General features: G+C 35.8%; 1 protein-coding gene across 2 annotated transcripts in view; it reads right to left on the bottom strand.

Moving 5' to 3' along the window:
- Nucleotides 1-5735: 5735 nt before the first annotated feature.
- Nucleotides 5736-13374, bottom strand: part of LOC106880763 (uncharacterized) — a 39875-nt gene continuing 32236 nt past the window's right edge. The window contains exons 2-3 of one of the 2 annotated variants that reach the window (XM_089364983.1): nucleotides 9794-10105; nucleotides 5736-7745 (exon numbers count right to left, since the gene is read on the bottom strand). In XM_089364983.1, the coding sequence (XP_089221109.1) occupies nucleotides 10085-10105 (21 nt within the window). In that variant the 3' untranslated portion in view covers nucleotides 5736-7745; nucleotides 9794-10084. The remainder of the gene's footprint in view (nucleotides 7746-9793; nucleotides 10106-13374) is intronic. The other variant, XM_089364982.1, reaches the window with a different exon arrangement.

The raw sequence follows: 13374 nt of genomic DNA, 5'->3' as shown, positions 1-13374 counted from the left end.
ACTCAGCCCCCTCACTTTCACATACAGAACTTTTCTTATAGTGTACTAAAGAACTGGTATAATTGCTCACGTGTTATTGACTCTCTTTCTCTCTGCTGTAATAACTCACATACACACTTTTCTTTGTACGACGGCCTGTCTTTGATTATGTTCTTATATGTCGCATTCACACTCTCACACAGACATACATCTTTAACGCTACAATAAATATCTCTGTTATTCATCTTATACGGTTGTGGTCTTTCATTACTGGTCATCTATGTTATCGTCGTATATCATCATTGATATATATTTGTGTATTCGACCGTGTGACACGTTTAAATAAAAGGAGTCCTCTGTTTTTCCATGTGTCACCATTTCTCCTTTTTGAGTTTGCACGGTCGTTCCTTACATATATATACCATCATAATTATTATCATCGTCATTTAACGTCCGCTTTCTATGCAGGCAAGCCAGAAGGCTGCACCAGGCTCCAATCTGATCTGGCAAAGATTCTACAACTGGATGCCCTTCCTAACACCAACTAGAGTGTAGTGAGTGCTATATATAATTTCAATACAGAGCAAATAATTCACAAGAAAAAAATTCCCGGGAAAATGATTTGCGAAGATATTGACACTATTATTATCTAGTGTTAACAATTTAAAAATGATAATAACAAAATCAATAATATAGGCGATTGCAGGTCAAAAAAAAAAAAAAAAAAAAAAAAAAAAAAACCTGAAGGATTAAAATTAATCAAAGGACATAATAAGTATGTCTACCTGCTGGAAATAAGTCAAAAACTCTTATTTAAATCACTAAAATACACTGATAATAACTACCAACCGTCCAAAGGCAAATGGGCTAAGACAATCTCTCAGCATACATTCAAGTATTTGAAATCACATGGACTGGCATTACCATGATAGAGAGCCTCAACCCATCATGTTGATGTCTGTGCTGCAACTGATTCGTTTTGTACTGAATTATGGCTGCCACCAGTGTGATTAATTTTAATCCATCAGCTATTTAATGTTTTTTTTGGACCTGCAATTGCCTATATTATTGATTCTATTATCATTTTTAAATTGTTATACTAGATAATAATAGAGTCAAATTATTTTCACATGACTTATTCGCTCCATATTGAAATTATTTTCGCACTGGTGGCGGCCATGATTCAGCACAAAATGAATCAGTTACAGCACAGACATGGTAACATGAGCTGAGGCTATTATGCCAGTTCAGAAACTGGTCCACATGAGTCCAGATACTTGAATGTATGCTGAGAGATTGTTTTGGCCCATTTGCCTTTGGACGGTTGATTTCTGTAGTTATTATCAGTGTATTTTAGTGATTTAAATAAGAGTTTTGACTGTTATTTCCAGCAGGTAGACATACTTAGTATGTCCTTTGATTAATTATATATATATATATGAGTTTGATGGTTTGACTGGGGCTGGCAAGCAGCACCAGGCTTCAGTTTGATTTGGCATGGTTTCTATGGCTGGATGCCCTTGCTAATGCCAACTACTTTGAGAGTGAAATGGGCGCTTTTACATGCCACAACTGCAATTTTGCTTCGCTTGATGGGTCTTCTCAAACATGACATAATGCCAAAGGTCTTGGTCCTTGCCTTCGTGAGGCCCAACACTCGAAAGGTGCTTTTTACGTGCCAGTTATGTGACACCAGATCAGTCATGACTACGATTTCACTTGGCTTGACGAGTCTCAAGCACAACATATCACTAAAGGTCTGTTACTAGTCATTGCCTCTGTGAGGCCCAAAGTTCAAAGATCATGCTTCACCACCTCATCCCATGTCTTCCTGGGTCTACCTCTAGCACAGGTTTCTGACACAGATATCAGCACTTCTTTACACAGCTGTCTTCATCCATATCAATGCATTCGTCTAAGATGCTTACATGCACATCCAGCGAAGCGTACTGGTTTCATCTCTTTCAAGTCTATGCATGTCCTTGGCTGGTACAGCCCATGTAGCATAGCTGTTCACATAGAGGCATCATGCCCTTCACTCAGAAGGAAAGGCCCTTTGTTGCTAGCAGAGGTAGGAGCTCTCTGAACTTTGCCCAACCTATTCTTATTCTCTCCAAGCATTCACCTCCACTACTAATTTGGTCACCTAGATAACAGAAGCTATTTACTACCTCTAGCTTAGCCCCTGGCAGTTGCTGAAGTCTATTTTCTGTACATTTTCGGTGTTCGTTGTACCTGCACATCTTCCATATACAAAAGTTAGTTTCCCTGTTAACCTTCCTCTGATATTGCTGCACCTTTTGTGTGTCCAAAGCTTATACTGGGTACATCATACGGAGTTTCTACTTACGCTTTTCTACAGATTGAGCAGGGCCATCTACCTGAAGGGATTTGTGGTTTGTCTTCCTTCCTACTTATTAAGACTTTGGTTTTAGCTAGGTTGACTCTAAGGCCCTTTGATTCTAATTCTTGTTTCCATACCCGGAACTTCTCTTGTTCAGGTAGTGATTCAGCTATAAGAACAAGGTCATTAGCATACAGGAGCATCCTGTCATAAATTCCTCTGTTATTACCTGGATGACTATGATGAACAGGAGGGGACTGAGGACTGATCCTTGGTGAACCCCTACATGTACCCTGAATTCTTCACTGTACTTGTTGCCAATCCTCACCTTACTGATAGCGTCTCTGTACAGCTCTCACTAACCACTTGTCTATCCTAGTTTCTGCATTCACCACCAAATAAAGGATTGGGAGACCCTGTCAAAGGCTTTCTCCAAGTCAACAAAAGCCAAGTACAGAGGTTTATCTTTGGCTAGCTATTTCTCCTGCAGCCGTCTTACCAGAAATATAGCATCAGTGGTGCTTCTTGCTGGCACAAAACCAAACTACATCTCATCTAGACTTTCTCCCTAATTAGTTGGGCTATGACCCTCTGTAACTTTCATCACCTGATCCAACAATTGATACCTCTGTAAATATTTTTAAGGCATCACTTTTACCTTTGTATCAGTTGACTATGGTGCTGTCTGAACCACCTGATTTACAATACGGATGACTAGACCATAACCCACACTGCCAGATATTTTAAGCATTTCAGTGGTGATTCCTGATGGGATGGGGGCTTTCCCTCTCTTCATATCCTCAATTGCTTTATCTACCAGAGTACTGTTGATTCAAGTAGCTGGTCCCTCAATTGGGTCAACATTTGGCAGACTCTCCTCCCATTCATTCTCCATGCTCAGCAGTCTTTCATAATGGCATTTCCAAGCCTCTTTCTTTGCAGAATCATTAAATGCAAGTGCAGCATCATCCATGCAGACACATTTCTTTCCTATGACATTACAATTTGCAATCCAAAATACTTCAGTTCTTTGGTTCTCATGTTGCTGAAAGGCCAACTTCTTTTCTGATTCTTGCTTGGCTAGATATACCAGTTTCCTAGTTTCCCTTCTGGCTATATGACAGTTCCCTGCTACCTCCATCTTCCAGGCCTATTTTTTTTTGCTCTAATAACCCTGTCTACAGTACCATTCCACCACCACATTCCCCTAGGTCTGGATGAGACTTTGCCATATCCGCACATTTGGTCTGTAGTACTCAGCAAATTGTCCTGCAGGAATTCACAGTTGCCCTCTATGTCACAAGTCTGTAGCCTCTCCTATCTCTCATCAAATTTCTCAGTTAGGATGTCCCTAAATCTCTGACCATATGAAGGGTTCTTAAGGTTCCAAGTCCTTTTCCAGATTGGTCTGCTTTTTGGCATCCTTCTGGCCTGGAGTTTAAAGTCACTAACAACTAGTCTATGCTGGGGGGGGGGGGGGGGGGGGTACATTCTTCACTGGAGAGCATCTTTGTATTTAAGAGGAACCATGCATCCTGCTGTCTGGTGAGAATGCAATCAATCTGGCTAGCACAGTCACCTAATAGATAGGTTATTAGGTAGCTGAAATTGGTGTTGAAGATCAAAAGGTTATTTGCATCACAGAACTCCAGTAGCCTTGTTCCCTCTTGATTTCGGGAACCAAATCAGTGGCCCTCATGTACATCACGGAGGATATCAGGCTGCCATACGACATGCCCATTGAAATCCGCAGCCATGAAGAGAAGATCATTGTCACTCGTATTTGAGGTAACCTGCAGAACAATATCATAAAAGTGGTCCTTTTGTTCATTTGGTAGACCCATTTGTGGAGCATAGGCAGAGATAACTGTCATTATATTATTCTGCAAAACTAGCCTGTGCTTAAGCACTCTATCGCACATCTGACTACCTCCATGACCTTATCCATCCATTCCTCTGCAAGAAGTATGCTCACCTGTCACTGTTACCTTCCCATATTTTATACCTATATGTCTTGCCTGTGAGGAACCTGGCTGAAGCTCCTCTCCACCTTACCTCATGAATACAACATACATCAATATGCCTCCGTTAAGCATCTCAACAATCTTGCTAGACCTACCTTTTAATGTGCCTACATTTACAGTGCCAACTCTGAAAACTGGGAAAAGAGATGTGGGAAGGAATATGGGAAGGAGTGATGATATTCAGCACCTGAAAAGAAAGTTTTTGTGATCATTTGATAACAGACGTGTCACATCAGTTGTTCTCTAACTTATCATCATTCAAACATGTTAAAATTGTTGCCCCCATAGGGGGTGAATGCACTGTAAGCATTGTAAATATAAGTGTTATGCGTGTTGTAAATAGAAGCATTACTGCTGCAAATGTAAAATAAGTCAATGTTTAAATTAAGTAAATGAGCTGCTATTGGTTAGCTCATGATATATATAGAGGGAAAGAGTAGGTGGTTTGGAGGGACGGAGGTATGCAAGTCTTCTGGTACAGAGGTGAGACAAAGTCCTGTAAAGGTTCCAGTATAGGAGAAGAGATTTCTGGTATTGGTGATGGGGGTGAGTGGGCATATCACAGACAAGCAATGGCCAGCTTCACCACAAGAAATAGAGATAACAGTAAGAAGCCACTAGTGAGGTAGAGAGAGAGAGAGAGAGAAAGAGAGAGAGAGAGAGAGAGAGTTGAAAGACTTTATAACTGGGGAAATCATGACAAAGAATGAGAAACAGGACAAGGAGAGAATCATGGCTAAGTATGGGAACATATGGGGCATGAAAGAAAATCCCTATGGAACAATATAGTGGAATTGGTAGATAGAAATTACACAACAGCTGTATGTGTGTGTGTGTGTACATGTGTGTGCATTTATATCCTGACATTATTTCCATACTTTGTGTAAAGCAATGTCCGCGTTCAAGTTCTGATGTCACTGTGTCTGTAGTAAAAATTTGCAGCTGTTGAGCAGATTGTCAAGCAAAAGAATACAGGAATAAGTGTCTTATTTGGAAATAAGAATTAGCAACATGAAGAACATCTAGCCATAAAATACGGCTTCAACAAGTCTAATCCTTTTGATACCAACCCACCTGAAATTGTCTGTTTCTATGAAATAAACTCCTTTAAAGTGATCTAAATAAAAATTCGCCATCAAAATTTCATGAAAATCTGTTCCAACATCAGCTTAATGATGACAAAGTCAATTAACTAAATTCTTCATTATTTTCAAAATTAACTGAAACAAATGTAGTGTGTATCAATAGAAATATGGTAACAAAAGGATTAAAGAAAATACTTAAAAAAAAAAAAAAAAAAGAAACATTCAAAGACAAATTTTAAAAAAGGATTTGTAAAGATTTTCAATGTTTCTTGGAAGTTTGAAAGACAAGTCAAACACATTAACTATCATGTAAACTTTAATATTTATGAAATTACATCATAATACATTTGCTGTACTGAAGATTAGAGATGATTGACAACTTGAGTAAATGTTCAGAAATACAGTAAGATTAAATAATCAGATTTCAAGAACTTTCAAGCAAATAGTTTACCTTTTATATGCAATATTTTCATAATTTTACTTAAAAAAAGTTTTTATTCTCAAAATCATGAACTGGAATTAGGAATGGAATTAATAAATGTTCTAATCAGGAATATGATAAACATAAATCCAAACAATTTTCTTGTCAATGACAGTACCTATAGTCATATTTTAACAAGTACTATCTTAATCTTCTTTATAATTAGTAAAATACCACGAGTTAATCTTAAAAGCTTGACAATGTTGTAATACTTCTGATGAATAAGACTACAACATCATAAGGAATTGTTGTAAAAAGACAAACTAATATTTAAAATAAGAATAAAACTTAGTAAAGTAAACAAACAGTACAATTCCAAGTTCATTCACATATTTACTATTTTACATCTATTTTTCCATGTCTGTGCATTCCTATCACTATGAATTGTGTGGGACTTCTATTCTTCAATAAGCTCACGATAGATTAATGTAACCAAGTTATAGTTCGAGTAATATTTAAAGTGTAAACTTAATTCTTGCATAAAAGCATTAATTTTAATTTTTTCCTTGTTTGTGCTGTAACGATTAATTTTATGTTTTGGAGAACAGCTACTTCTATTTAGATACAAATATAATGGTATATTAGAGATTTAAACAAATGTATCTTCTTGAATATATAATAGGGATTCTCCATTCTATCATTAGAAAAGAAAATGTATATGTTGACCAATATAAATTTAATTCAGATAAATTTTAAGATGGATGACAATACAACTTCAGTGAGAAGATAGTATTATCTTTAAGGTATTATCTTATACTTGAAAATTATATAAATACAAAATAGAAGAAATGCTTCAAACAACATGCAATGAGACACCAGTCAGATGATGATACAATTTCAATAAGCTCAAAATAGTCAGCTTTCCTAAACCAAGGCCCAAAGACAACCTAAATAGCAGATAGCATTTTTATAAACCAAAGTGAAAACAACCAAATTCGAATGCTTGATGATATATGGCATATGTGGGAAATAGTACACTTAATTCAGAAAATTTCCAAATGATATCTGTTAATTGCCAGAATGTGAAAGCTATTGTTTTTATTGAAGCAAAATATGTCATGTTTCCAATTCTATTTGAAACCTAACTAGTGGATACATATTTTGATTATTATTTTTAAATGTGGGGAAGTAATGACAATAACTACAATGAGATAATGATATATATAAGTGAAAAATAAAATTATAAAATTACATGTATATCTTGTCTACAAGATATACATTTTCATTTATTTACCACATACATCTTGTAACATAACAGTATGAATTAGAGAGCTTTGTGGAATGGCTTCCTTGTTTTTAAGATCTACAAATGGATAGTTTCTTTCCTATAGTCAAAGTGACATTACAGTTTAGCTGAAATCTGAATAACATCTTGTTGGATATCTGAACACTAAAACTGTCAATAGGAATAAAATAATTCAATTCTGTTAGTGTGTATTTACTTTTACACATGTGTATGTTTACTTATACACACACACACAAAGCACCTAACTTATTACTCATTGTAATATCCAAGTTAACAAAAATATTTGCTGAAGTTAACAACCAGATTCTCACTTTTATTCTCGTATCACCTGTATGCTGTCTTCTTGGATGTCTACCTGAGATGGGTAGACAGCATACAGAGAACTATCCTCATTCAGGACACGTACTTGCTGAACAATTAGCTTGTAATTCGGTTCTTTGTCACCAGAACTATGGTCACCTTCCAGCAGATCTCCAACTCCTAAATTGAGAATTTCCATCAACAAGGTATTCATTACACTTTTGCAAATTGGTAAACTTCGGGAGCTTGTCACTTCAACAAGTATTTCACTAGTTTCGGGAGAAATCTTAAAGACAAAAATAATAATTTAAGTATTTTAAATATGCAGTCTTTTGGGTATTTCTAAGAATACAAGAAAATGGCTGAATTTAGGTGATTATCAACAATGGATAATGTTTCCCTACTAAAATAGAATCAACTGTAGAATTATAGTGACATATTTTGATGAAATGAGCTTGAAAAGTATATATTCTTTTCTTTGCTCATAACTCAGCATTGATAGAAATATATTTTATAATAGATAGTTTGTAAATGTTTTCTAGATATTGTTATCCTTTCATATCTCCTTATTTTCCACAATTAAAAATATTAATTTCTACAATTAAAAACATTAAGAACATTCAGCCATATAAATGATAAAACTTAATACAAACTGGTGCTGCAACTTCGTTAATATATAGTCAAAAACAGAGCTGGGCATAAATCCATTAATCATTAATTAACAAAGTTAACATTTTTGTTAACAATTTCACTTTGAAAATCATTATCGGACTAATTAACTTCCATTAACCCAAAACTTTCATAAAAACCGGTAAACATTTAAAAGTTTCTATTGTTTTCAGATTGTCTTAGTATATTTAATACTGAATGTATCATTCATTCTTCTAGAGTGAGCAAGTGTTGGTGGACTTGTTCATCAAGTTCAACAAAGCCATTTATTTTCCATGGGCAAGGACAGCTTGAGTGGCAAGAGATTGTCCTTGACTGATGAAAATTTTAGTATGTTAATTTTCATGAAGGGCAACATGAATCTCATCAACAAAATGGAGAAGAATAAAAATTAAATTAGGTATGTATCATGTTTTCCATCTTTTAGTTTAATACTAATATTGTGTTTCATTTGAGTTTTTACCCTTTTCTGGCTCAAAAGCTTTTAAAAACCTAAAAAGGCCCAAAACTATGAAATCAGCCCTTTTTTTAGGCCTTTTAACATCTAAAACTATAAAATCAGCATTTTTTAACTATAAAGAAGAAGAAGAAGAAAAAAAAAGCCTTATAGTTTTGGTGTTCTAAAGCCCTCAAAAAGGCCAAAAATACTGATTTTATAGTTTTGGCACTTTTAACCCTTTAATGTTTAAACCAGCCAAAACCTGTTGTATCTAATTCCTCTATGAAATTTTTAAAAAAAATAAACAAGTCACATTTGCGAATTCTTGTAGCTTTGGGATAATGTGAGGGTGTTTCTTCCAGAAAGCACAGAACTGGGAGAAAAGCAAAATTAACTGAGGTGGATGTCAACAGAGAAAATATTTACTTCCATAAAGGGGAAAAAATAATTGGAAGGAAAAAAGTTGGTAAATATTTCGGTGTGAATGTAAATTGCTGTTATGTGGTAAAAGGGCATGCTAGAAATAGCAGCCAAATCTTTCCTTTTCTGGAAAAAAAGAACCATTTACGCATGAAAGCATGCAAAATAATGAAATTTACGAAATTTTTTTTCTTTTTTTTTCATGCAAAGATGCCTCCCATCAAAACAGGGAAATTGCAACTTATGTGGGCTGTTTGATCCAAAACTGTTCTCCAGCCCCACACCCTTCCAAAAATTTTGCCTAGAAATTTTTTTGTAATCATAATCTACAACGTTTGAAAGGAATTTGTATAAAATTTCATTAAAAATGCCTATTTTCCAGAAAGTTATGAAGGGGAAAATGTTGGGTCCTGTGAATTTTCTGAAACTCCTCTCCCCAACCCCTTGGGAAATGTTTCCAAAAAATCTTTACCTATACTCAATCTACATGATATAAGCAGTTATTTGGTGAAAGTTTTGTTAAAAAATATACATTTTTCTGGAAGTTGTGGGTCAACAAAGTTGGTGGGGTATTAAACTGTAGTTATGCCTTTTTTCAGTAAAAGTTAATGGTAATGGATTAACATTAACTTCTGTTACATTTTCAAAGGATTAACGAAGTTAACTTTTTGGTTAATGGATTAACAAAGTTAACTTTTTGGTTAATGGATTAACGAAATTAACTTTTCAATTAACAGTGCCCACCTCTGGTCAAAAATCTCTATAATAATGATAGGCAAATTAATGATAAATTTAATGATTCTGACCTTTGTTACATCACTGTTAGTGATGGGTGGGAAAGAAATTACTTGCTCTTTTGCATCAAGTAAACAAGGGTATTCAGGTTTCTCATGAAGAAAATCTAAATACCTAAAATAAAAAAAATAAAAAAAGATTAATAGCTCAACATTTATTAGCAATTTTGTTTTAACATGTATCAATCTTGTGACATCACACCTGTGTAGCTTACAGTTTAATTTACATCTATTTACTCCTTGGTTACTACTATACTTTTGAACTTTTAACATTGTCATTTACATGTAACATATATCACACACTCAAATTAGTTGTCCCCATTGCTCACTTCATTCAAAAGTCTTTGATATTCTCCCTCTTCCCTAACAGACTTGTATTCATACTTTACATTACACATTCAATGGATCATATGGAAATAAATTCCATCCAGTACCAGACCCTTTACTTTAGCAGCCTGTTTCACAACCAAAGAGAGCTGATATAACAATTCTCTTAAATAACCCTCCTCCTATCTGTTGTACTTATCAATAATGTAACGATTCATTTCCTACTTTCAACAAGCCATTTGAACAGTCCACAACCTTTAGTTTAAGTTAGGTCATGTAAATAAGCACTCTTGATTTTTCAGTGAGTCTGCAAGAGAACTACTCTATGTAAATTCCAAAGGAAGACAAACTGTTGAAATTGACAGGTTTACAGTAAAAACTGAACATTAAGGATTTGAAGGCAGGGAAAGTAGTTTGACTAACAGTATAATTGATGAGATTCTGAAAATATCTGCTGAAATATGACCTACAGTCACTTGCAACAACAATGGATCATTCCCAATGACTGGCATTACAGCATCATTAATTAAACTGCTATAATCATACAAAAGATATTTTAATAAGAGGCAAGAGCTGTGGCTTCAAACTGATGGACTAAATTATGAAAGTATCAGAAAACGTTATAACATAACTAATTATCAAAAACAATTACTTAGATGAGACACTTTGGGCTTGTGTCAAGAAGGCACACCACAAACGGCCTCTTCCTAGTGAGCCAATACAAAAGAAATTCTTAAGAGTAAGCAACACTATTTACATTGATGACATACAGAAGAATTCTAACAAGGTACCCAACTATGTAGTTTAATGGCTGCTAAAAAAAACTAAGTGTAAATGATTGGTTTGAGAGAAATGCCCAAGCCAATGCAAGCATGGAAAAACAGATGTAAAATGGTAATAGTGTCAAAATTCTTACAACATTATACATTTATTCAAGCTTTACACAGTATAGAGATGTCTAATCTCGTTCTCATTCTTGATTAAAAATACCTCTCTTAAGCTGCTAGACATTTCTTATGGTTTTATGCTAATAATCTTAGTTTCAGTTTGTGCAGACTGAATCTTATTCTTTCACATTTCAAACACTATTAGTATATGTTGAGTTCAAAATCTATTCAACATTAGAGTATATTTTTTTACACTCATATATCTGTTTATATATGTACTGATATATACTTCTTATATATGTTCTTACTATACAATATAATAAAGAAAATAATACATATATTTTCTTTATATATACACTTCTTATGGTTTTTAAAAACAGAAATACATTATAATAAAGTTAATAAAAAATGCATACCCATGAATAATATATATATATGCACATCTATACACACCTTACATTATACTATATATCATGATTGACCAGGCTTTCACATGTTGTTATACATTGCTGGTCACAATGCACTTTTGCATTGATTTAATTTTCGAATGACATCACCCCACTGGCTAGGCAAGCAGGCCAACATTCCCCCTGATTGAAATGGAGAATGGAGCTATGTGAAATGGAGTGTTTTGCTCAAGAATACAATGACACCCAGTCAAGAAATTGAACCCACAATCTAGCAATCATGAGTGAATGGGCTTTCACTTTACTATATGTGTGTGTGCATGTGCACACGCATGTACATGTATAAATGTATGTATGTGGTAGAGTGAGCATTACTGATGAGTATTAATTTCCTATACAAAAATATGCTAATCTAATGCATCTCGCTCACAGTTGGGAGAGTCTTCTCCCTTGTCAATAAAATGAGACCATATATCACCATCATCATTTAACATCTATTGTCCATACTGGCATGGGTGGGATGGTTTGACCAGGGCTGGCAAGCTGGAAGGCTGCACCAGACTCCAGTCTGTTTTGGCATGGTTTCTATGGCTGGATGCCCTTCCTAATGCCAACCACTCCGAGAGTGTAATGGGTGCTTTTACATGTCACTGGCATGGGTGCCATTTGCATGACACCAGTATCTGCCACAAATGCGGCTTTTACTTGGCTTGATCGGTCTTCTCAAGCACAACATAATGCCAAGGGCCTTGGTCATTGCCTCTATGAGACTCAACATTTGAAAGTAGCTCAACCACCTTGCCTCCATGAGGCTCAACACTTGAAAGGTGCATTTTACATACCACCTACATGGGTGCCAGTTACTTGACACCAGCATCAGCCATGACTGTGATTTCACTTGGCTTGATGGGTCTTCTCAAGCACAGCATATCGCCAAAGGTGTCAGTCACTAGTCATTGCCTTTGTGAGGCCCAAAGTTCAGAGATCATGCTTCACCACCTCATCCTACATCTTGTGTCTACTTCTACCACAGGTTCCCTCCACAGTTAGGGACCAACACTTCTTTACACAACTGTCCTTCTGATATAGTCATGTGATACATCACATGACTATATCAGCGCATTCATCTCTCTTGCACACCACATCTGATATCTCTTACGCCTAACTTTTCTCTCAAGATGCTTACACTCTGTTGAAAATGCACACTGACATTGTACATCCACTGAAACATACTGGTTTCATTTCTTTCAAGCCTACGCATGTCCTTGGCTGTCACAGCCCATGTTTCACTGTTATGTAGCACAGCTGTTCACACACAGGCATCACACAATCAGCCTTTCATTCTGAGAGAGAGGCCCTTTGTAGCCAGCAGAGGAGGAGCTATTTAAACTTAGCCCAGCCTAATCTTATTCTGATAACTATGTTCTCAGGACATCCATCTCTGCTACTAACATGATCACCTAGGTAACAGAAGCTATCTACCACCTCTAGCTTACTCCCATGGTAGTTGATGGCCTATTTTCTGTACATTTTCGGTGTTTATTGTACCTGTGCATCTACCACACACAAAAGCTATCTTCCCTGTTAACCTTCCTCTGATATTGCTGCACCTTTTGTGTGTCCAAAGCTTATACTGGGTGCTTCTTACAGAGTTACTACCCACACCTTTTCTATAGATTGATCAGGGCCATCTACCTGAAGGGATTTGTGATTTGTCTGCTTTCCTACTTACTAAAACTTCGGTTTTTGCTAGGTTAACTCTAAGGCCCTATGTATACTCTACGGCAACATGACCTCTCAGCTCATCTTCTGAAAGAGCAGTTTATTGTCACTCTGGGCAGTGCAGAGCTTAAAGTTCAAGTGGAACAGGCACTGGCTAGAGCTCTGGAATTTGAGTCTAGCACAAGAAGTTCCCAGGTGGGCTACAGTTCCAGATTCAAAGCAAGTATGGGAAGCAGGAAGATTCAATGAA

Source organism: Octopus bimaculoides, chromosome Z (genome assembly GCF_046866305.1).
Source record: "Octopus bimaculoides isolate indiv1 chromosome Z, ASM4686630v1, whole genome shotgun sequence".
In the NCBI taxonomy this organism is placed as follows: domain Eukaryota; kingdom Metazoa; phylum Mollusca; class Cephalopoda; order Octopoda; family Octopodidae; genus Octopus; species Octopus bimaculoides.
This window is presented reverse-complemented; position numbering and strand designations above follow the sequence as displayed.